The 25,692-nt window shown below is 42.1% G+C and overlaps 1 protein-coding gene across 5 annotated transcripts in view; it reads right to left on the bottom strand.

The window, feature by feature from the left end:
- camk2d2 (calcium/calmodulin-dependent protein kinase (CaM kinase) II delta 2) overlaps nt 1–25,692 on the bottom strand; it is a 124,800-nt gene that overhangs the window by 30,034 nt on the left and 69,074 nt on the right. For all 5 annotated transcript variants that reach the window (XM_034188595.1, XM_034188597.1, XM_034188593.1 and 2 more), the window contains exons 3-12: nt 16,926–16,985; nt 15,374–15,428; nt 15,020–15,085; nt 10,816–10,888; nt 7,016–7,118; nt 6,797–6,880; nt 5,817–5,911; nt 5,612–5,734; nt 5,420–5,503; nt 5,131–5,173 (exon numbers count right to left, since the gene is read on the bottom strand). In XM_034188595.1, the coding sequence (XP_034044486.1) occupies nt 5,131–5,173; nt 5,420–5,503; nt 5,612–5,734; nt 5,817–5,911; nt 6,797–6,880; nt 7,016–7,118; nt 10,816–10,888; nt 15,020–15,085; nt 15,374–15,428; nt 16,926–16,985 (786 nt within the window). The remainder of the gene's footprint in view (nt 1–5,130; nt 5,174–5,419; nt 5,504–5,611; nt 5,735–5,816; nt 5,912–6,796; nt 6,881–7,015; nt 7,119–10,815; nt 10,889–15,019; nt 15,086–15,373; nt 15,429–16,925; nt 16,986–25,692) is intronic.

Below are 25,692 nucleotides of genomic sequence, written 5' to 3' on the forward strand. Positions count from 1 at the left end.
TGAAAGGCCCAGTGACTAACGGGATCAGAAATATTTCCAAAAATATCGTAGCATGGTTCATTTCGTCCCTTTTGTGATGAGTCGTCTTTTTTTCCCACTAGAACTGTCCATGGTGCTGAAACCCAACTCTCTTCTGGAGTACCAGAAGATATCAATGACATAATGGAATTATAATAATGTGGCTTTTATAGCATAAGGACTACAATGTGTAGATAAAACATATTGCAATGGTTTTAGACCACCTATAATTTTGATAGTGTAATGTTTGATAGTTTTTGTTTTTTCTTGAGTGGTTCAATAGACAATCAAATTTAAAATGTAACATTCCTATTCTAATTAAAACCATTTTTTCTTTCTTTTTCTTGAAAGAAACTAATTATCAAGTTCCATTCCTTATTTTCAATAACAGACAAAAATGATTTCTATGTAGGTGTTCTGCTAAATACAACAACAGAAAGACAGATATCAATTAGCACTCAATAATTGATTATAACGTCATGACTTTTATTTAATTTTGCAGGAGTTGAACTCAAAATTCTTTTTTTAAATAATCTTAAAAATATGTATTTTTGTATTTTTAGAAGGTTAAATGTGACATACATTTAACATTTTTATTTACATACAGATATACGAGGTCTGTCAATAAAGTATAGGTCCTTTTTATTTTTTTATTTTTTTCAAAAACTATATGGATTTCATTCATATGTTTTTACGTCAGACATGCTTGAACCCTCTTGCGCATGCGTGAGTTTTTCCACACCTGTCGGTGACGTCATTCGCCTGTGAGCACTCCTTGTGGGAGGAGTCGTCCAGCCCCCTATCCGGATATTCCACTGTTAAAGGAGATTTTTTTTAATGAAAGACGTGCGGACGGATTGCAGCGTCGGCTCGCAGCCGCTGCAACGCTCCGCCACAGGAAAAACACCTCTGTTGGAAGCCTTAAGGACAAGTTGGAACATGTCCAGCTGTTAAACAATTTCTCATATACTCACTCCACTGAAAGCCATCAAAAGCTGCCTGGATTTTACAAATGGTTATCAACACGGAGGTGTTTTTCCTGTGCCGCCGCACCGCGCCGGCTGCATCCCGACGCGCGGACCCGTCCGCACGTCTTTCATTAAAAAAATCTCCTTTAACAGTGGAATATCCGGATAAAATGCTGAAACCGACTTCTTCTGAAACTTCTCTGTTCTCTCACGGCGTGCTGGATCAATAGAGCCTGAAATGTGGAGGTTTTCAGCTTGAAACAGGCTGACGACGGCGCCTGGGACCGCTGCGCGACGTCTCGCACCGTGGGAAGTCCTTAAAGCGACAGTATCACCTCAAAATCTCTCATCAGCCGTTAAAATTTTCACCAAAAACCAGCTTAATTTTTCGAACCGTGTCCACTTTGATGTGCCTCACAGGTTTAGAAAAAATTTTGATCAAACAAAGCGCCAGTCTCTCAGCAACTTCTCAGACAAAGGAATTCCGACGAGGGGCTGGACGACTCCTCCCACAAGGAGTGCTCACAGGCGAATGACGTCACCGACAGGCGTGGAAAAACTCACACATGCGCACGAGGGTTCAAGCATGTCTGACGTAAAAACATATGAATGAAATCCATATAGTTTTTGAAAAAAATAAAAAGGACCTATACTTTATTGACAGCCCTCGTATGCCAGTTCATGGCATTCACTTTTTACAGCATTGTGTGCATGCTAAATGTGTCTAAAACCTTTGCACAGTGCTGTAATTGAGTTTAAATCTGTGGCCACTCGTTTCCATATCTCACACCTAATACTTTAGAAATTAATACTGATATACACATTTCTGTTCATTGTAATTTATCTGTTTTATTTTGGGGGAGGAAAGGGGGTGGGTTATTCTGAATAAATAAAACCACCCATATATATATATATATATATATCCAGGAGGCCCGCCCTCCTGTGGGTTCACCACCTGCAGAGGAGGCCATGGGGGTCGGGTGCAGAGAGGATTGGGTGGCGGTCGAGGGCGGGTGGCCCGGCGGCCCGGTCCATGCTCACAGCCCCTGGCTGTTGGGACATGTAATGTCACCTCGCTGGGGGGGAAGGAGTCTGAGCGTGTGTGGGAGGTTGAGCGATACTGACTAGAGATAGTCGGGCTCACCTCCATGCACAGCTTGGGCTCTGGTACCCAACTCCTGGAGAGGGGCTGGACGCTTCATTTTTCTGGCGTTGCACACGGGGAGAGGCGGAGAGCTGGGGTTGCACTGCTTATTGCTCCCCAGCTCAGTCGCCATGTGTTGGAGTTCACTCCAGTGAACAAGAGGGTTGCGTCCCTACGCCTTCGGGTCAGGGACAGGTCTCTCACCGTTGTCTCGGCCTACGCGCCGAACAGCAGTGCAGAGTACCCAGAGTCCCTGGGAGAGGTACTTGATAGCGCTCCGAATGGGGACTCCATTGTTCTCCTGGAGGATGTCAACGCCCACGTGGGCGGCGACAGTGAGACCTGGAGGGGGGTGATCGGGAAGCACGGCCTCCCCGATCTGAACCCGAGTGGTGTTCAGTTGTTGGACTTCTGTGCTAGTCAGTTTGTCCATCACGAACACCATGTTCGAGCACAAGGGTGTCCATAAGTGCATATGGCACCAGGACACCCTGAGCCGGAGGTTGATGATCGACTTTGTAATCGTATTATCTGACCTTCGGCCACATGTCTCGGACACTCGAGTGAAGAGAGGGGCAGAGCTGTTGACCGATCACCACCTGGTGGTGAGTTGGAGCTGCTGGGAGGGGAGGAAGCCGGTCAGACCTGGCAGGCCCAAACGTATCGTGAGGGTCTGCTGGGAACGACTGGCGGAACCCTCTGTCAGCGAGGTCTTCAACTCCCACCTCCAGGAGAGCTTCTCCCAGATCCAGGGGGAGGTTGGAGACATGGAGTCCGAGTGGACCATGTTCTCCACCTCAATTGTCGATGCGGCCGCTTGTAGCTGTGGTCACAAGGTCTCTGGTGCCTGTGGCGGCGGCAATCCCCAAACCCAGTGGTGGACGCCGGAAGTAAGGGATACCTTCAAGCCAAAGAAGGAGTCCTACTTATCTTTGTTGATAGGTGGGACCCTGGAGGCAGCTGACAGGTACCGGCAGGCAAAGCATGCCGCAGCCCGTGTGGTCACAGAGGCAAAAACTCGGGTCTGGGAGGAGTTCGGGGAGGCCATGGAGGAGGACTACTGGTCGGCCTCGAAGAGATTCTGGCAAACCGTCCGACGCCTCAGGAGGCAGAAGCAGCTCTCCACCAGCACTGTTTATGGTGCGGGTGGGGAGCTGTTAACCCTGACTGGGGATGTTGTCGGGCGGTGGAAGGAATACTTGAAGGATCTCCTCAATCCCATCGTCACGTCTTCCAAAGAGGAAGCAGAGAGACTGGGGACTCATCCATTACCCAGGCCGAAGTCACCGAGGTGGTTAGAAAGCTCCTCTGTGGCAAGGCTCCTGGGGTGGATGAAATCCGTCCTGAGTACCTTAAGTCTCTGGAAGTTGTGGGACTGTCTTGGCTAACACGCCTCTGCAACAACGCGTGGTGATCAGGGACAGTGCCTCTGGATTGGCAGACCAGGGTGGTGGTCCCTCTGTTTAAGAAGGGGGACCGGAATGTGTGTTCCAACTACAGGGGGATCACACTCCTCAGCCTTCCCGGTAAGGTCTATTCCAGGGTACTGGAGAGGAGAATTCAACGGATGGTCGAACCTCGGATTCAGGAGGAGCAGCGTGGTTTTCATCCTGGTCACGGCACACTGGACCAGCTCTACACGCTCCATCGGGTGCTCGAGGGTTCATGGGAGTTCGCCCAACCAGTCCACATGTGTTTTGTGGATCTGGAGAAGGCATTCGACCGTGTCCTTTGCTAAGGGCTATCCGGTCCCTGTACGACTGCAGCAGGAGCTTGGTTCGCATTGCCGGTAGTAAGTCAAACCTGTTTCCAGTGCACGATGGCCTCCGCCAGGGCTGCCCTTTCTCACCGGTTCTGTTCATTATTTTTATGGACAGATTTTCTAGGTGCAGCCAGGGTGTAGAGGGGGTCTGGTTTGGGAACCACAGAATCTCGTCTCTGCTGCTTGCGGACGATGTGGTTCTGTTGGCTTTATCAAATCAGGGCCTTCAGCGTGCACTTGGGCGGTTTGCAGCCAAGTGTGAAGCATCCGGGATGAAGATCAGCACCTCCAAATCCGAGGCCATGGTTCTCAACCGGAAAAAGGTGCTTTGCTCTCTTCAGGTCGGTGGAGTGTCCTTGCCTCAAGTGGAGGAGTTTAAGTATCTCGGGGTCTTGTTCACAAGTGAGGGACAGATGGAGCGTGAGACTGATAGACGGATCGGTGCAGCATCTGCAGTGATGCGGTCGCTGTATCGGACTGTCATGGTGAAGAGAGAGCTGAGTAGGGGGGCAAAGCTCTCGATTTACCGATCGATCTACGTTCCGATCCTCACCTATGGTCATGAGATTTGGCTCATGACCGAAAGAACGAGATCGCGAGTACAAGCGGCTGAGATGAGTTTCCTCTGCAGGGTGGCTGGGTACTCCATTAGAGATAGGGTGAGGAGCTCGGTCACTCGGGAGGAGCTCGGAGTCGAGCCGCTGCTCCTCCACGTCGAAAGGAGTCAGTTGAGGTGGCTCGGGCATCTTTTCCGGATGCCCCCTGGATGCCTCGCTGGAGAGGTGTTCCAGGCACGTCCCATTGGGAGGAGGCCCCGGGGAAGACCCAGGACACGCTGGAGGGACTACATCTCTTGGCTGGCTTGGGAACGCCTTGGGGTTCCCCCGGAGGAGCTGGGGGAGGTGTGTGTGGATCGGGAGGTCTGGGCGGCTTTGCTTGAGCTGCTGCCCCCACGACCCGATTCCAGATAAAGCGGAAGAAAATGGATGGATGGATGGATGGATGGATGGATGGATGGATGGATATATATATCCAGTCTTGATTGCTCCATTCAGTCTGTTTGAAAGGGTGTTTTATTAACCATCTGGCAGATAAAATGTCAAGATTAGGCTCAAAAATGGATGCAGTTGTGAGGCATTCCAAAATCATTTCAAAATACTTTTATTTTTAAAAAATCAAGGCAGCAATGTATTTTGCACTGCCTATAGCCTGTGTACTCCAGGCCAAGAGTGACGTACCTGAGAAGTTTCTTGTGACCAGTAAAGTGGTCAGTATGGCTCCCTGCAGTACAAAAAAAGAAGGAAAGGAGGGGGTGATGGGGGGGAGAAGAAAAGCATAAAAACAGACTGACAGATCCTAAGATTAGAGCAAGAAAGAGGAGCTCAAGAAAAGGGCAACTTGAAGGTGTTAATAGAAAATGTTATTGCTTCTCGAGTTATTCCCAGAAGTCCTGAGTTTGGAGAGCGGAGGGGGAAAAGGTGCTAGTTTGATTTGTGGTGAAAAAATAGCAAGATGAAGGATTCTCACCTTGAGTTTCCTCCTGGCGTTGAATTTCTTCAGGCACTCCACCGTCTCCTGCCTGTGCATCATGGAGGCCACAGTGGACCGTTGCTATGGGAGAAAGATGAAAGTTGTGAGCTGTGTTATTACTATGTATTCCACACTCGTCACTTTGTGCCTGTGTATTTATTTGCATCCTCGTGTCTGTGGGACACATACGCAGATCCAGGGGTGCTTGAGGGCCTCTGCGGCAGTGATGCGCTTGCTGGGGTTGATGGTTAACATCTTGTTGATCAGATCTTTGGCCTCTGGAGTTACAGTGTCCCACTCAGGGGATGGAAACTGTCAAAAATTCACATGATACCAGTGAAGAAAAAATAACATTTGACTTTAATATCCTTTACGTAGGACAGCGTACACTTACATCGTAGGCTCCAGCCTTGATTTGTTGGTAGAGACGGTGCTGGTCCTCATCCCAGAAGGGAGGATACCCCACCAGCAGGATGTACAAAATCACACCTGGAAAGGTGTGGGAGGCCAAACGTCAACATAACACTATATAACAAATTTTTAGTTTTGTTTTGTTCCTGGGTACACAGTGTGTTTTCCTAACCTGTTATGCCTTAAATAAATAGAAAATAGCTGTTATTCCACAGAAACTTTGCTTCTGTGATCAGGACAATGATATTTTGAAATTTGTCTGTTTTCAAGAATATTCTCGATTCGCCTTCACTACTACTGAGTAGTCTTCTAGAATATTCTTTAACTGCTAGAACTGTCCAGAATTTTCTAGAAGTTTTCAGAATTATCTAGAAATTTCAAGAAACTTTTAGAACTTTCTAGAACGTTAAAAAAAATAAAATCAGTTTGTGCTGAATGTAGTCATTTTTCCATAGACTTTAGACATAAGCAGTTGAAATATAACACTTAGAAGCCAGGAACAAAAATTGTGTTACATAGTGTAATGCCACACTGATACAGAACAGATTGATAACCTGTGGAATAAAAGCTGCATGTGACACTATAAATGTAAATCACCTGGCAGCGCAGCAGAGACGCAGAATGATACAGAACATGTCAGACAAGGCTGCAAATAATTTATTTTCAGTCATTATTTAATTTCTTCTTCTATTTATTTGCAATTTTCAGTGTATTTTCATTTAAATTTCTATTGTTTTATATCTATTAACAATACAAAACAAAAAAAATTAATTTTTGGGGTTCTATCCACAATCATAACAAGCAGAAACGGTACCAGGACATCACCTTGCAGAACCCCAGTAGATACCTTAAAGGAGCTTGAGATGTTGCTGCCTACTGTCGCTGAGCTTGTGGAGTTAATTCATTTCACATTTGATGTTGGTTCCAAAGAAATGGTGAAATAAGACATCAAACATTACTTACCGCAGGCCCACATGTCCACTGGTTTGCCATATGGGTCTTTCCGCAGAACCTCTGGAGATAAGTAGCCTGGGGTGCCGGCAAAACCTGGAGAAATGATATGTAGGGAAGGAGTAGATGTGGATGTGTAGATGGAGCTCAGTGGCTTTGACCTGACTGAGTGTTTGGGTGACTGCTCAACTATTTGGTGAAAGGTTCAAATATTGGTTGATGAATACTCACCAAACCATGCCTGCTGGTCCCCCTGCACCTCGATAGCCAGCCCAAAGTCAGCCAACTTGACCGCCGCCCCCTTCAGCTTACTGGCCAATAGAAGGTTCTCAGGCTGGGGGGGGCGGAGTCAAACAGGTTATAGGTGAGAGGTCACACGCTGTAGGATCAAGCTGCCCACAGATCAGATCTAAGGTCAGATTAGACAAACCAAATCCTAATCCAGACTGTTAGGGGTTAATATTGCTATACTGCTCTTAAATCAGTGTCTAGGGCAGCTACAGTAACAGTAACGTGCACAGGACCAAATTTGCACGTGACCACAGACAAGCCAACACTAGAGCTGTGGACTTGCTCCCCCTCTCATGGATTCTGAAGGTGTTAACCGGTGGCAGACACGACAGTCGTCCACAGTAACACCTTCCCACCATTTTGAATCCATGAGTGGGAACAAAGTGCACGCTGCAGGAAGATACAGGGGGGAGGTGTGGTACAACGGGAGACGTGGGTGTAAAAGTGAGTGACTCAGCCACATGTGGGTAACTCAAAAGACACACTGCACAATGGCACAGTTTAGCACATTTAAAAATATATATGTAAGCCTCTGGAGAGTGCGCGCACACGGACATGGGTGCACAAAGGTCTCAACTAACCTAAGGCTGGGCAGACAGTGTGCCTTATGAATAAAGCATTTCCTAACATTTAGAAACTGAACACAGACAGGCAGACACTTCACGGCAGACATGTGACTCAAAAGGACCCAGACGTTAACTGACAAGCGAGACACATTTACAAAACAATGACTATATTGTCTGATTATGGAAGAACTAAAAACAGACTTAATCAAAGGACATCTCTCTGAATAAACCTGTCAGATTAGAATTTAAATACACCATTATGACTGCTCTTAATCATTTTGTATGTTCCCCATTCTATGTCACGTACACGCTCCTTCTTTCAGTGTCTTCTTTCTCCTCCACATACAGTCTGTCACGTCAACTTGACTTGTACATAATTATGGAAATGTTTAATATTCAAGCTTCTCATGGCATCTATTCTTGACTCTATGGGGCTGCGCTATTATACAACGGTGTGCGCGTGCACACACATACAAAAAGATGGATGCCTTCGCACTGCAACCTTAGGGTGGTATTATGACGCCTTTATTCCTGACAAGAAACAAGAACGCTGAGGCTTCTGCAGTTTAAGTGTGAGTGTGTTCCTGCAAAGCACAGTTGTGACAAATGTCAAATGAAAGGTCATAGTCAAAGCAAAGAGAATGATAGAATTTCGATGATAAAATCATGTTTTGCATTTATTTTTACATGAGAAAACAATGGGTAACATCCCATTCACCTTATTGAACCACGACATACAAGCTGTTCATTCAAACTGTGAGCACTAGAGGGCACTGCATTAAATGCGTAAGTACAATGGGCAAGGCAGATTTGTTGTGTGGGCTGCCAGAAGAGGAGGTACTGCTGGCCCACCACCAGAGGGCGTCCTGCCTGAAGTGCGGGCTTCAGGCAGGAGAGGGCGCTGCCGCCACGGACACAGCCGGGGGTGACAGCTGTCACTCATTATCTCTTGACAGCTGTCACCCATCTACACTTCATCATCCCACTCCATAAAGACCGGACGTCATCTCCACCTCGTTGCCGAGATATCGTCTACCTTAGGAGGTAACTTTCTCTGCCTGCATTGATTGATTCCAAGTGCTATTGTGTTGCAGCTGTCTAACCAGAGGACCGGCGTGGGTCGCGACTGTTTCGTCCTACTTCCCGTCAGATAAGTGGTTAAACAGACGCTGCACGAGTGTGTGTTAGAGGTGGAGGTGGAATTCCCACCGTTGTTGTTACTGGGTGTTCACACACCCACATCTGATTGTCTCTCCCTCGCCAGCAGTACCAGATCCGACACGCGGAGACAGTGGCCACCTGGGGTGTTCGGGATTTGGCGGCTCCAGTATTCTCCGGGTTCGGCGGCGGAGGAAATCGTGTGGTTCCGGTTCTTCTCAGGACAGACGTCTTCTATCCTCGAGCCTGCCCACACGTCACCTTTGCTAATTGACTATTGTACTTATTCTGTAATCAGCTGTGTTTGGTTGTGCTTTTCACAACAGTAAAGTGTTCATATTTGACTCTTTCATTGTCCGTTCATTTACGCCCCCTGTTGTGGGTCCGTGTCACGACACTTTCACAACAAGATTAGCATGTTATGGCTAATGTTCCTGATTTTTATTTTTCAACTTGATAAAAATCATTGCTGAGAATTCTGACTCTGTTGAAGGCAGTAATCAGAGGATCGAAAATATCTGCTGTTTTCAAAACTGCACTGTAAAAAATATTCCTTTTTATGGAAAAATCCTGGCAGCTGTGGTAACCAGGAGAATTCTGTAAAAAATAAATAAATAAATAAATAAATAAATAGAAATTATGGTGTCTTTGTAAATTGTGTTACATAAAATATGTAAATGTTACAGTGTGGACCTGTAGTAATTTTATTGTCTATTTAGGAGATAAAACCTCCGCAAAATGGTCACCTTATCTTTAATTATCCTCAATGACACATCACCTCTTTTTCAAACCCTTAATTATCAGTATTTGACTGTATTTGTGAAAATTCTCGTGTAAAATCTAACTGTATTGTACAGTTTTGGGTATTATGGTTTTTTTGCGTTTGAACTACAGTCATTTGTAAATTCTACAATGGTATATGATTATTTTAACATATTTGTACTCTTAAATTCACAATTCATTTTACACACTATTGCTGTATATTGAACATTAGTCAATTGTTTTTTTATGTTGTGACTTCACAGGATTTCACTGTTAATTTCACAGACCTTTTTTTACAGTGTGTGCAAAGCAACACAGTTTGAATTGGCACATTCCTGCATCAGTGGACCCATTAATCAGAAGATGGTGTGTGTGTGGAATTAAACACTATTTTATTACTATCACTATTTTATTATTTTAACATTATTTTATTAGTTGGTTTGGGTGGGCTGGGGGTATCAGCAGGAGACAAAGTTGCACCATCCACCTGTCCTTTGGAATGGATAGATAAGGGCGCATTGGTACCATAAAATGCCTTTTATAACCCAGCCTAGAGCTTCGTTTACCATATAGCAACTTAGTACCCATGCATAGTTTATGATGATATATTTTGCTTATTCTGCACATTACGACTTTACTCACAGACACGACCTCAGTCAGTAGTAGCACTTAGACAAAAGTATTTCAAGATGTACATTTATCTGTCCAAACATTTGCCACAATATCTCCAAGGCAGTTGGGCCCAAACTAACCAAACTTGGTAGATGCATAGTCCCAGTGGGGAAGATCATCAGCAAAGCAACAGTGACATCATTTCTATAGTAATCAACTCACCAGATCATTAAGCACAAAAACATATTTTGGGGCTAGGAACACAAAATTTTGACTCAACCTACAACTGTCTCCAAGGTACCCACCAGGTACCAGATGACCTTATGATTTAAGTCACCAGGTTATCCAGTGGCAGAGGATTTGCCAGTTCAGGGCTTCTTGCACAATGAATGACAGGCACCACCTCCTAAGACCATATTCCAACCAAAACGCAAAACTTTTTCATTGGCTTGCAAGAATTATTCTCCCACCTCGTCACATTTCTTTTCCCACTACAGTGGCACCGAAGCACATTTCAAAGTCAAGAAAACGTTCCTGCTCGGCACTAGTTGTAATCCCCAAAATAAAATGGAAGCCTACATCCTTCTGTTGTGCACCACTTGAAGCAACCAGTGCCGCCGTGGTGCATATGGTCATACAAACCTTCAGGTCCCTGTGAACAATTCCGTTAATGTGGCAGTGATGGACACTCTCCAGGATCTGCTGTATGCAGTGGCTAAAGGTGAGAGAGTCAGAAAGGGGCAACAATGAAGATGGAATGAAAAACAGAGATGAGGAAAGGAAATGAATGGAAGACAGAAAAGAAGAAACAAATTAGTGGGAAATTTAACACATTATTTGTGATTAATACAGACTTATTGTGTTTAAAATAATAATGATGTCCAGTTTCAGTTTGCCTTCATTGCTAAATGAGGCAGCATCTCATTTTTCAGAGGCCTCTTTGAGTAATGACAGTGTTACATCACACTTTATGAAGAGTGGAGTCTTTGCGTTTGTATTAACTGTGACTTAAACTACAGTGCACCTCTGCACAAAAATTTGTGTGTGTGTGTGTGTGTGTGTGTGTGTGTGTGTGTGTGTGTGTGTGTGTGTGTGTGTGTGTGTGTGTGTGTGTGTGTGTGTGTGTGTGTGTGTGTGTGTGTGTGTGTGTGTGTGTGTGTGTGTGCAGCCTGCACCACATTAACAAAGCTCTGCATGGTGCACAGTTTGCAAAGAGCTGTTATAGTGTACTGATTGTGTTTTAGCCAAATGTTGCTGAATGAAGATAACTGCAAGTTATACTTAAATAATGATGGAGAAGGGAACCCGTCTGTGTGGACTGTGTCTTTTTGACAATGTTCAGCTGACGTGATTTTATTCTTTCTACCACCCAAAGATCTAATATTTTTTTCCCCACTTTCTCGTACCACATCACATGCCAGTGGTAGCTCAGAGTAATGTTTGTGTGAAAAATTACTGATATAGGTGAGCAGATTTTCACCAAACTTTGTAAGAATATTTCTCAGGTCAGTATCTCCAGATGAATAACTCTTGGACTCGATGAGTCAAAGATCAAGGGTGTCACAAATATAGTCAACAAGACACATTTTACAGTGTTAGATAATATCTGTGCTAATTCCTCATTCTATGTTAGTTATCAAGTGTTTGTCTGTGTTATTTGTTTGGAAGTTTCTGAGAGTTAAGTTTCACTTCTATCATATGTGCAAGTTTCAGAAACAGGGAGATCTCCTACTGTTGGTGAGCCAGTAACATTAGAAATGTGAGACTCAACCACACCCATTGTTAACACCCACATTGTATAAAAGTGTTGTACAAGCTGCTTTGGGGGCTTTTCACAAGACGCACACTGTCTGTGAGGGTCCCAGCACTGGTTTCTAATGTGACCTTTAATAAACTCCAAAATGAGGAAAATAATGGTTTGGTTTTTGGTAAGGGGCAGAATCTTAAATAAAAGAGCCGGGGGAAATTACAACAGAATATTTCTTCAAGAAATAATGCTAGAGAGACGACGTGAAGCTCATATCGGTAAAGCACTTGTAATCGAATGGTAACATCTTTGGAAATCACTGACTGACTCATAATTAATCAATAATGTATAATCTGTAGGTCACATGATATACATACTAGCCTGATTAAACCAACATGATAAATCAATCTTTAAAAACTGCAGAAGAATACTATAGTTTACCTGGTCATCCATGACTGAGTGCTTCTGTGGATGTTATGCCAAATCTCAGGAACCGCTTATGTACTTTGTGTGTGTGTGTCACATTACTGCCACAGTTTTCTGTGTTGTCCAGTGGAACACTCTGGCTGTGTCTCAGTTTAGGGATTGCACCCATCAAAGGTGCGATTATGCCCGTCTCAATTTGAAGGCTCCTTGGAATGCGGCTGAAGAATGCTGCCCCCTTTTCCCAGAAAACGAAGGACAGAACAGTTGTATGCTTCTCAGTCTAACCAATTCCAAGAGTCATTGCACGACCCCCCCCAACAGTTGGTCAATTCCAAAAAGAAAAAGGTTTTAGCGCTCCATATGTGCAATTCTAAATAAGTATTATTCATATAAGTAAATTATAACTAAGTACTGAAAAAATGAGTACTAAACTAAGGGTTACACCCAATGAGTACTAAACTAAGGGTTACACCCACTATGCTAGCTTGTCGTGTGCAGCTGCCAAAGTTGCTAGGCAACTGGAGGGATAAACTATTACTACTACTACGAATAAAAGTGTATTTATATGGTTGGCATTCTTGTGGCTCCTCCTACATTTGCTCTGCATTGCCACAGCACATTGGCTATGGATCCACATGTTAATGTAACACAAGTTCTAAGCCGGATGCTCTTCCTGACGGGACTTCAGATATACATGGAAAATAAGGCACAGGCAGAGGTGGGAGAAAGTCACTCTAAAGTCATCAATCTGCAAGTCCAAAGTCTAGTCTCGTGTCATAATGACCACCAAGTGTTTGACAGCTGACTTGAGACTTGACTTGGGACTTGCAGATTGATGACTTGACAGCACAGGGGATCTTCTTGAAACAGATACCTTCTTGTTGGGAGGCCAAAGCACTACACCAGTGTGCCCCACAAAATCCATATTAATAAATCTGTCATATCTTTTTTTTTTTCTCTGCAATCATTTAATCAACATCTACACACTCTGGACACACATAATTACACAATAATGCCTCATTTACTCAGATTAATTTAAGAGGGTGTCATGTTTTGACAGGACATAGATTGAGCACCATTTTCTGCAAGATTTGGGCCACACAATTTGACATATGTAAAGAATATCACCTCCTGTACAATCTTCCTGAATTTGATCAGTTAATTCTCAGTATTTTCAATATATGAGCTTGACATTTTCTGATGGGATTGAACCCAAACTGTGAAGACATGACATCACCACACTGGGATTCCCCTGTATCCAAACAAACACATATTTTGTTGTTTGCACTGGTTTCACCCCTATTAATCTTGGCTGTAGAAGGATTTTCTAAGAGAAAGTACCTTTGTGCCCACCAGATACAGCGTTCCTGTCAGTTTCTGTTTTGCCATGGCAACAAGAAAATCTCAAAGGCAAACAAAGTCTTTGAGCTGAATTTCCAAAGAATTATATTTCAGTTATGGCCTGTTCATATATGTGAAAATATTGATATTTTAAATATTACTACATGTATGATATTACATCACAAAGTAAACACGGTAGTAATCATGCTATCATTTGGTAAAGGCTATATGGGTGAAAGGTCAGGATTTTTATTTTTATTTTATTTTTATCTGTCTGACCCCACTTTTCTTAGGTCCTTTGGCTGATTTCCACCAAACTTGAGATGTGGTTGACAGTCATCTCCAAAACTGCCCTTAAAGGGTTTGTTTTGGCAAAAAGTCAAGGTCACTGGGCTTAAAGGTTAAAATTATAAATTAATTTTTCACTCTGATGTCCACCATACAAAATAAGGAGGGGGTTCTCAAATTGTCCATTCGACATCTAATTTACCAAAAGTTAATCACTGAGGACCAGATAATTGGTCAAGGGTCAAAATACTCTCATTTGCATCAGATTCAGCACATAAATGGAGTGGGTTCCAGTATTAGCCCAACAAGGTCACATTTATCAAAGGTCAATCACTGGGGTCAAGGTCATATGTGCCTGTCTGACTCCTCCCACTTTATTTTATTGATTTCTACAAAAATGATTGTCGCAAAACTGCCATTTAAAAAAATTGTTTTGGCAAAGGTCAAGTAATCCAAATATGGATTCCAGAGTTGCTCTGGCAAGGTTGGCCAGAGGTCAATCATTAGGGTAAAGGTCAAGGTCATGGGGGTCAAATGGCAGATTGCTGTAGCCCTTACTGTCTCCATGTACACAGGCACTGTTGGCTAGTAAATAAAAAATAACACCAAGATTTTTAACCCTTTCATTACCATGAATCACAGACACCCAGAAGTCACATTCCCTAAATCGCTATGACACATTGTTCTAAAAATAGAGCTGACCAGATATAATGTTGTGATGCTTTCCCCCATGGAACACCAGAGGTGATCTTGAGTGCTCTCTCTCTCTCTCTCTCTCTCTCTCTCTCTCTCTCTCTCTCTTGCGCTCTCTCTGGGGAGGCAGCTCTTCAACATAAAACAGGCTATGTATGATTAATACCACAGGCCATGTCGTTAATCACGTTTATAAATAACCGTAGGAAACGAGGCAGCTGGATCGCACCTCTGAGATGACCATATGTGCACCGCACAAACATACGACCACGCTTGCACAACGCCGTTCTGCCCCACAATAGACGATGATGCATAATAGCTGCAGTGCTCAGCACTGTGCACGTGGGTTACCTGGCATCAGCCTCACTGTAGTACTCCCTGGCTACAATGTCCTCGAACAGCTCTCCTCCTGTCACCCTGTGGGGAGGCAGAGACCAGCACCATGTTTATGTTTCCACATTTTTAACCGTACTCGATCAAAAACACCCAAAACATGTTGGACAGCCAGTCAACATCAGTTTAGACCAAATCTGAAGGCCAGATTTCCATAGGTTTAGAGTTGTATAAACTGCATAAAACAGATAATGGCTGGTCTTAATTTGCACCAACTGTAAAAAAAAAAAAGAAAAAGAAAAAAGAAAGCATGAGGGAATGTAACTTTCCCTAAAGTGACAGAACTGTGTGTGTCTGTCACGTGTTACTCACAGATCAAACACCAGGTAGTGGAAACCCTCTTCCGATATGCTGTCATGGAGTCGTACTGAAGAGATTAATGAAGACAAAATACATTAAAACCAAAACACGAGACTTGAGATTAAAAGAATTTGGCAAAATTAAATCCTGCATCATAAACATCACTTTTTGCTGTGCCTTTATGTTTCGTTTGTGAGTTTCATAAATACACAGTCATAACATGCAAACGAAAGTGGTGCAACATAGAGCTCGACTGATATAGACTTTTTGGGGGGCTGACACTATACTGATATCAGGGAGTAAAAAAATTCCGATATTAATATATTTGCTGATAATTAAATAAAAATGGCAATGATTTGTAACATTTTATTACAAAACCCATTTAATAAAAAAAATGTAATTGAGGCTTGATGGTTTACCGTTTAAACATGAACTTTGTTATAAATAACTACAGCCAACATGCGTCATGCTGTCATCACGCTGCCTTCGCTCAGATTGGCAGTTGCTGTGTTGCATTGTTCAACATTTGCATAAAACAGACCTCTCCTCTATTCTGGCCCCACCTAGCTGGGAGCATAGCAAGCACTTGTTTCTTGTCGCTATTAAGCAACCACTCTTACTGAAAATGGATGGCAACTGGTTACATTCCCATGTAGCTATTGTGACCAAGGGGTGATGGGGTCCCAGCCATGATTGACAGTATTGCAAACCACGCCACCATTTCCAACAACCAGAAGGTTTTTCTTCATTGTTTATACAGTGAAATTATAGTTTTCATGTTGGCAAAACTAACGTCACTGCAATATGTTGAGAAAAAGCTCATATCAGTCAACCAATATGTCAGTCGAGCTCTTGTGCAAATACATTAATACATTCTACTTCTACTTACTGTAATGGCTCAAAATATTGTTACACTAAAGTTTGATGTGTGTTGTTTTCTTTTTGTTTTGTTTTTAAGTATAGCTGTCATTCAAATAAAATGTGATTGTTTTTTTTTTTATGTTATTGCTGCACTAGCAATCAGTAGACAGTGTGTGGTTGTTCGGACACTCCATCCCAGATCCTGATGGGCAAAAACCCATTTACACCTGCAGTCCATCAACAGTCAGGTCCACAAGTATTTGGACAGTGAAACTATTTTTACAATCTTGCTTCTCAACACAACTACAACAGAGCTAAAATGAAACAGCCACAGCAACAATCAAACATTGATTATACCAAGGGATGAAGACCTGGAGTGCACAAAACATTAAGAAAACATGCAAACAAATGGAGCGTTCTAATAAAATGAGGTCAAAAAAGCGTAAAGATTCATGGGTTTAGAGAAAGAAGCTGTAGGGCTGCCGTCTTTTCTGACGACTCAGCTGGGACGGTGCACAGATACATCATCATTAGATACAGTGTATGCACACGCACTTGATTTTTCTCTCGCTTTCTCTTGTACCTGTGTCGACATGATAAATAGCCACAGCAGCAAGAGTCATCAGAGACCCAAATAACGTGCCTGTGCGCTTGCATTAGTGTCAGTTCCGGTGTGTTTTCAGACCAGTGACTTGCAGCTCACCGATGTTGGGATGCTTCAGCAAACGGCAGATCCTCGCCTCCCTCTCCAGCTTTTGATGATCTAAAAGTGAAAACATAAAAATACAGAGAAATGTTGTTGTTGTTGTTAATACCCCCTGTTATGACTGTCATTCTGAATTGTTTAACAAATTATTTTTGGCTGTGAGGAATACAAGTGTGTATGATTTGTGCTTTACTGATGCACAAGCAGCGGGCGCCTTGGGTGCCACCAGACCTACGTAGGCTTTGGAAGTTCATTCACACCTGCTCCCAGTTTCAATAAGTTATGCAACGATATTATTCTCTGCAACAGTCCCAGACATGTCCAGCAGGTGGTGCATACTCTACATACAGGTGTAGAGTGGCAAAAATGGCATGCCAGTGTTTTGACTGACAGATGTCATATTGTTTCCAGTACAAGCGTGATGGTGCACATCATGTACATCTCAACGCAGTGGGTTGTTGCATGCCTGATTTTTACTTTCCAAAAAGTTTCAAAATGATGGGATGTTGTTGTGCATATGGATGCAAAAATAAATAATAATTTTATATATATAATTCTCTCTTACACATCCTGACGTCCCTGTTTTGGCCTTTGGCTCATATTGACCAAAATATACCAACAAATTCACTTTAAATCCCGTGCAACATACAGCTCTCACAAGAAATGTAGCTTCCAACTGGCAGTTTTCTGGACCTGAATGTGGCCTCGTTATCACAAAAAGACATGAAAGGACAGGTACTGCGGCTGTACTTCTGCAACATGACCAAAGGGAGGCTCGATGACACATGATCCATTTCTCATTTCTCTGCCGATGAGATCTGACTGATTTTTCTTTGACTTCAAGAAATAAGAAGTGACTCTCAAGTCTCCTTGCCGGAAAAGACCAAAGGCCTGTGACCCTGATGTGAAACAGCAGAGTTAGAGCGGCAGTTGTTAAAATGAGTGATGCGGTATGGTCTTAAGGCGACCCATTTAAGGAAGTGAGTGAGGGAAAGAAGAGCTGCAGGCTCTACTTTCTTCCTAAATAATATAGGACACCTATTTTCACTCTTGAGTCACCCTGCGATGTTCTTTTTGTAACGTTGGAAACTATGGACCCAGTTGAACCCACAGCAACCAGCATAAGAGACCACAAACTGGACGTGTAGCTCAAAAAACAATGCGTACAGTAAGATTTTTATAAAGAGGAATATGTACCGTTCATGCATACTTCCAGTGTAAACATGATTTTCCAGAAAGAATGTGATACGGTGAAATGGAAAAGGAAAAATCAGGTGATAGAAAAAATATAATCTGCAATTGTAAATATTTGCCTTATTTGGTCATTTCAATGTGAAGGCATGGTTTGTCGCAGCCTGCACACTTTTTCCCATTAAAAATATTTTATTCTGAGGGTCCCAAAAAAACCTTGGTATGTAAATGTAGTGGGTGGGTGAGCAGGTAGGCCAGAGATATCTATTGAATCACTAGATGGAGGAACGGGGCCATCTGCTCATTCACTGGCTGTTGCCAGAACGCTGCCATGTTAGCGTTTGACAACCAGACATCGATAGAAAGAGATGTGCACTCTAAGAAATAAAACGTTGAATTTAATTGATAAAGTTAAGGTAACTTTTTCCACATAACATTGTTAATTAAGTGCAAAACAAAATTGTAGTTGAAATTAATTAAATCAAATAAAACATCATTACTTAAATCCCTAAAATTAACAATTGCAAGTATACTGAAAATAGCAGTGGTGTCAAAAGTACACACATTTGTTACTTAAGTAGAAGTATAGATACTGCAGTTTAAAAACACTCTGGTAAAAGTTGAAGTATCAACTTGACCTCTTTACTCAAGTAAAAGTGAAAAGGTATGTGCTCCAAAACCTACTTAAAGTATAAAAGTATAAAGTAACCTTTAAAAAAAAAAAAAAAGGTAGATGCCACTATATGAATTGAAAGCTTAATTTGAAAACTGATTCGTTCTACATGTGGCCCAAGACCCAAAACCCAAAATTACCCCCAACACCACCTGCATGAAAATGTTTCAATTCTAGAAGCTCTGAAATGCAATCTGGGACTATTCCAGACAATAAACTGCAGTGAGTGCAGCATCCATTTAGTGAGAAAAAAAACAACTTTCCTTATTCAAATTCATTCCAGTAGTATTCTGCTCTTACTAGGATGCAGCAGTTTTCTAGTTTGGCAGATAGTTCTGGAGGAAATCACTGAAGAAATTAACAAACTGAAAATATGGTTTGACTGAAACAAACTGTCATTAAACTTAAATAAAACAGGGATGAAATGGAGGTGTAAGAGTCACTAGGTGTTCACAGGAAACATTTATTTCTGTATGTATGTATGTATGTTCATTGTTAGTTGCTTTTATATTTTATTTTGTGTTGTGTTTCTATTCAGGTTCTTTTTGTCTCTTTCTCTGAAATTGTATATAATAATCATTAGATTATTAATATATAAACAAAAATAAATTTAAGAAATATTCCAATTTGAAAACAAATGTACCCGAACGTGAAGACAGCTGGAACTGCTTCATGCTAACTTTTAACATTGAAAATGCCATAGACATGCTAACGCGTTAGCGTCGCTCCCGTTTTTAAGTTATAAAATACATCTATCAACTGTTTCAGAAGACCATGACAGGTCGGTTTAACATAGAAAAGGTAAATAATACTCACAGAAGTATGCTCTTTAGGGTTTTAGCGGGGGAAAATTAAACGAAAGAAAGAAAGAATAAACGAAACAATAGGTCGAAGCATTGCTTCAATCTGCGAACCACTGCTTCGATCGGTTCAAAATCCATTCCTTTATCTTCATTGATCCATGTTTCTGATATAGCAATTTTGTTAAATATTTTTTTTTAAATTGACTTAAATATTCTTTAATGTTGTTAAAGTTTGCATACAGACTTCTGCTGTGTGAAATGGATTATTGATAATTTGTTATCCGTTTTAATGATCCGATTAAACTGTTCATCTGTATAATAGCAACAACTGTCATTGATATTTGAGAAGAAATTATTGTCCGGGTCTATATCGTGCTCCAAGTCCAGTACATTGTGGTCTGTGTATTTAAATGTTCTCAGTTCTAGTTTTCCATGATCAGCAATCCTGTGAGTTATATCCTTCTTGTCTCCAGATGTAGATGATGTAGTAGATGAATAGGTTCCTCTGGTCTGTGTCATGGTGTTGTGATGTGTTTGTGTCCTCATACCTTATTGGTCGTATTTGTCCAGTTCCTTGATGTTCCTGATTACCATAACCTTCGCTTGTTCTGGTGTTCCGTTCAATTTGATAAATGTTTTGCAGTTGGATGTCCATGTCTGTTGAATTTTTCCCTGCTTTTTTAAGAGACGAGTTTTCCTGGCGATGTCTGCGTTTCTTTTGGTCAGATGTTCATTGATGAACACGTTTGTTCCTTTGAGTTTCCGTCCCTGTTTTAACAATGCCATTTTATGTTTTCTGTTGACAAACCTCATTGTAACTGCTCGCTTGTCTCCATCCTCTCTCCTGGGCAGGGGGTGGCATGCTTCAATGTTATTACAGTCCATTTGAATACCTTTAGATTGCAGGAAGTCAGCCACCTGTTGTTCCACTGAGCTGGCCTCCTGCTCACTGGCCTCCCCTCCGCTGTCTTCTGACACTGCCCGTGCGTAGGATCGAGGTTTAATATGAATTCCTGTAATAATAACGTCGTTCATCCTTGTGTACTGTTCCAACTCCGCAACACTGTTCTCCAGGTACACCAGACGCCGGCCTTTCTCGGCATTCTGGATCCGGAGAGCCTTCACTTCTTCCACCAGCTCCATAATGGATTTCTGCTGCATTTTAACAACAGAGATTTCCTCAGACAAAAGTCCAGGGACTTCTTGATATCGTCTCCCTCCTCCACCGTCAGTGCCTTCTTCGGACCCATGGTCAGATAAATCCGCGCTGGCACCTCGGTAAAGCCACGCCGGTGGAACTGCGCTGGCGCCTCGGGCTTCAGGTGGAGCCGCGCCGGCGCTGAAGCCAAGAGTAATGAGGCTGTTTGTTTTAAAAATGTAAGGAATAGAAAGTACAGATACTTGTGTGAAAATGTAATAAGTAGAAGTCAGAAGTAGGCAGAAAAATAAGTAATGGAGTAAAGTATAGATACCTAAAAAGTGTACTTAAGTACAGTAACGAAGTATTTGTACTTCGTTACTTGACACCTCTGGAAAATAGTATTAATTACATTTAAAACCGATGTGTTTCATTTCTTAGAGTGTGGACATGATCAATGTTTTCAAGAGAGTTTCACCATAAATCTGCATTTTCCATGCTGTTACATGTATTCAGACTCAGTCCCACATTTGTACAGTCACTGTTTGTCAAAAACAAATACAGAAGAGAATGAGACTATTTATATAATAGACTTGAATGACTTTGTTCGTCCCAGTCCAGATGATATGAACCAAGATAGAAAATAATACCATCATTTTGTCAAACACGCTATGTCTGCCGTGACACGAGATACTAGTCTGATCCGCAGAAGTGGGATGAAGTCACCGTCAAGTCATGAATCGTCAAGTCTCAAGTCAGCTTGCAAACAACTGAAAGTAAGATTATTCAATAATTTCTGGATCTAGTTGAAAGAAATCTGAAAACACTACACTGGAATATGGAGTATATCATAGAGAAATTAATATCATTTGTGTATATTCTTATATTAATAAAACATACAATGTCAAAGCGACTGTCATGTGACCGACCAGATTGAGAGAATAAAGCATTTCCATTCTATGAATTTGCTCTGACAGAATATCTCAGATTGGAAAACCTAATGTGAAGAAAAAAGCTGTGGCTAATTAAAAAGGGATAAATTGAGACTTATGAAACTTAGACTTGTAATTGAATCGCTAAATGAATGGTGTGATATTTATCACGACAAGTCACTACTTTACAGAATACAAATTGACAAAAAATAAAGCCTTTTCTAACCTTTATTCAATGATTTTAGTCATTTCTCCCACATCATTAATATTACATATGGTAAATGGCTAATATTACATATAATACATACTTATGAAAACTCACTCCACAATTTATTATTATTTTTTTTATTATTTATTTAACCTTTATTTAAGCAGCTGACAGTTGGGGTCAGCTTGTTGCAGCACCCGAATGCTGCACAAAACAGCATTTTCAGTTCACTTGAACCCAATTTTAAGTGAGTGCATCATAGATTTCTATTTAATCTGTCTGACAACGCGTAATAACTCTAAGCAAGATGGCGGCTGCTGGCAGACTGCATCCGCCATCTAGTGGATTAAATAGAAATCGATGAGGTACGTAGATTGATGGATAAGTCCATTCCATTCAGTTTAAGACAGTGACTCAAAAACAATAAATGTATCATCCTCTAACTTGCCAAATTAAAAGGTGAAATTTGGTGAACTCCAAAAACCATCATTATTTCTCCTATTTACTGCCACCTGCTGGACATTTAGTTGTTGTTGGGTTGATGATGGATTAGGAGCAGCTGTGGTTTTCATTGAGATGGTACAACTTCCCCACAGAAATCTACTGAATCTGAGATGTAAATATTTTCAGTTTCAATTTATTTTCATTAATATAGAGCCAAATCACAACAGAGTTGCCTCAAGGCACTTCACACAAGTAAGGTCTAATCTTACTAACCCCCAGAGCAACAGTGGTAAGGAAAAACTCTCTCTGAGGAAGAAACCTCAAGCAGACCAGACTCAAAGGGGTGATCCTCTGCTTGGGCCATGCTACAGACACAAATTACAGAACAATTCACAAAACGAATATAGGACTATATTATGCCAGTATGCTAGCCATACGAAAGGGAAAATAAGTGCGTCTTAAGTCTGGACTTGAAAGCCTCCACAGAATCTGACTGTTTTATTGACACAGGGAGATCATTCCACAGAACAGGAGCACAATAAGAGAAGGCTCTGTGACCCACAGACTTTATATTCACCCTAGGGACACAAAGTAGTCCTGCACCCTGTGAACGCAAAGCCCGGGCCGGTACATAAGGTTTAATTAGGTCAGCTAAGTAGGGAGGTGCCAGTCCATAAACAATTTTATAGACTAATAGCAGAACCTTTAAAATCTGATCTCACTGGGACAGGAAGCCAGTGAAGAGAAGCCAAAATGGGTGTAATGTGGTCGAGCTTTCTGCTTCATGTCAAAAGTCTGGTAGCAGCATTTTGAACCAGTTGGAGACCCCTAATGCTGGACAGCGGGAAACCGTCAAGTCTCAAGTCAGAAGAGACAAACGCATGGATCAGGGTCGCAACATCAGCCATAGACAGGATGGAACAAATCTTTGCTATATTTCACAGATGGAAGAAAGCAGTCCTCGTAATATTTCTAATGTGGAGGCCAAAGGACAACGTAAGATCAAAAATTACCCCAAGGTTCCTCACTTTGTCCATGACACACGAGCCTACGCTAAGCGTTAACTGGTCAAATTGATGCCGATGTCTCACTGGACCAAGAACCATCAAGAGTTATGTTTGGTTGTTTCACAATATTTGTAAAGCTAATTTAACACGGCTAAAGTCTCACACAACCAGAAATTTGTATGAATTTAGCTGCAAAAGATAAAGATAGCAAGGGAGATGGTCAAGTGAAGTACATTGTACATAGTAATTGGGGGGAGTTCAATAAACCATTGAGGTGATGCATCCATTAAAAAAAAAAAAAATCTGGTCTCCAATAAGTAAGAGTCCAGATATTGACTTCTGTCACATATGTCACAGAATTCTAAAATGAGTTGTTTGAGGACTAGTTTTTGCATGCAGTGAAAGATTTCCAACATATGCAATCGCAGACTTGTGCCACTTGGGCGATGTTTATTTTGAAACCCCAACCATATATTGTAAGATATTTTATGAAATCAGATTTCACACAATTTAACACCAAAGACATATATACTCAACAAAAATATAAACGCAACACTTTTGGTTTTGCTCCCATTTTGTATGAGATGAACTCAAAGATCTAAAACTTTTTCCACATACACAATATCACCATTTCCCTCAAATATTGTTCACAAACCAGTCTAAATCTGTGATAGTGAGCACTTCTCCTTTGCTGAGATAATCCATCCCACCTCACAGGTGTGCCATATCAAGATGCTGATTAGACACCATGATTAGTGCACAGGTGTGCCTTAGACTGCCCACAATAAAAGGCCACTCTGAAAGGTGCAGTTTTATCACACAGCACAATGCCACAGATGTCGCAAGATTTGAGGGAGCGTGCAATTGGCATGCTGACAGCAGGAATGTCAACCAGAGCTGTTGCTCGTGTATTGAATGTTCATTTCTCTACCATAAGCCGTCTCCAAAGGCGTTTCAGAGAATTTGGCAGTACATCCAACCAGCCTCACAACCGCAGACCACGTGTAACCACACCAGCCCAGGACCTCCACATCCAGCATGTTCACCTCCAAGATCGTCTGAGACCAGCCACTCGGACAGCTGCTGAAACAATCGGTTTGCATAACCAAAGAATTTCTGCACAAACTGTCAGAAACCGTCTCAGGGAAGCTCATCTGCATGCTCGTCGTCCTCATCGGGGTCTCGACCTGACTCCAGTTCGTCGTCGTAACAGACTTGAGTGGGCAAATGCTCACATTCGCTGGCGTTTGGCACGTTGGAGAGGTGTTCTCTTCACGGATGATGCGAAGGAGATGTGTTGCACTGCATGAGGCAAATGGTGGTCACACCAGATACTGACTGGTATCCCCCCCAATAAAACAAAACTGCACCTTTCAGAGTGGCCTTTTATTGTGGGCAGTCTAAGGCACACCTGTGCACTAATCATGGTGTCTAATCAGCATCTTGGTATGGCACACCTGTGAGGTGGGATGGATTATCTCAGCAAAGGAGAAGTGCTCACTATCACAGATTTCGACTGGTTTGTGAACAATATTTGAGGGAAATGGTGATATTGTGTATGTGGAAAAAGTTTTAGATCTTTGAGTTCATCTCATACAAAATGGGAGCAAAACCAAAAGTGTTGCGTTTATATTTTTGTTGAGTATATATATATACTTTCACCAAAAATGTTATTCATTATGGTGAATAGTAACTGTTATGTTTTTGGAAATAACCTGTAAGGGCATAATTTATTTTCCTTCCTTATTTTTGCTTAGGTTTGAAAGGTTTCTGCTGATGTTTATTTACATAAACTAAAGTGAATTTTAAGTGTGTATACAAAAGATCACTTTGAAAAATGTGCTCTGTCACACAGACAGAAGACCATTGCAGTAACCATGTGCCACTGAGTCCTGATAAGCGAGCTGACACCACAGCGACAGCAACAACCACATTGTCATCGCACATAAAAGCTTTCCCCAAACTCCAACTGATGACAAGCTGTTGACACATGAAAATGTTCCGTGCCAACGTGAGCAGACTTAACTGCCCATAACCCGAGGTGGCAGTCGTCTGTGGAGGTCATCCAACAAGGAAAGTTGATGCAACAACTAAAGGAAACGAGCGTGCCCAGCCTGCCGCTCTTATATTGCCTCTGTTTGAGCGGCTACAGAGATCTGACACTAATTCAGTGACACCACATTGAGCTGATGGTCAGCAAAAGCTCTCCCCTCTGTGTGTGCCAGGGCACTGAGTGAACAGTGAAGCCTGGACGCGTTGCAGCTAACAGCGCTCAAAGTGGCTCTTTTATCAATTCTAGTTTCAGATCACAAAAAACAGTATTATTGAGACATATGATGGCTTTAAAAGAACCAGTTTATTTGAAAGG

Source organism: Thalassophryne amazonica, chromosome 15, assembly GCF_902500255.1.
Source record: "Thalassophryne amazonica chromosome 15, fThaAma1.1, whole genome shotgun sequence".
Taxonomy (NCBI): Eukaryota; Metazoa; Chordata; class Actinopteri; order Batrachoidiformes; family Batrachoididae; genus Thalassophryne; species Thalassophryne amazonica.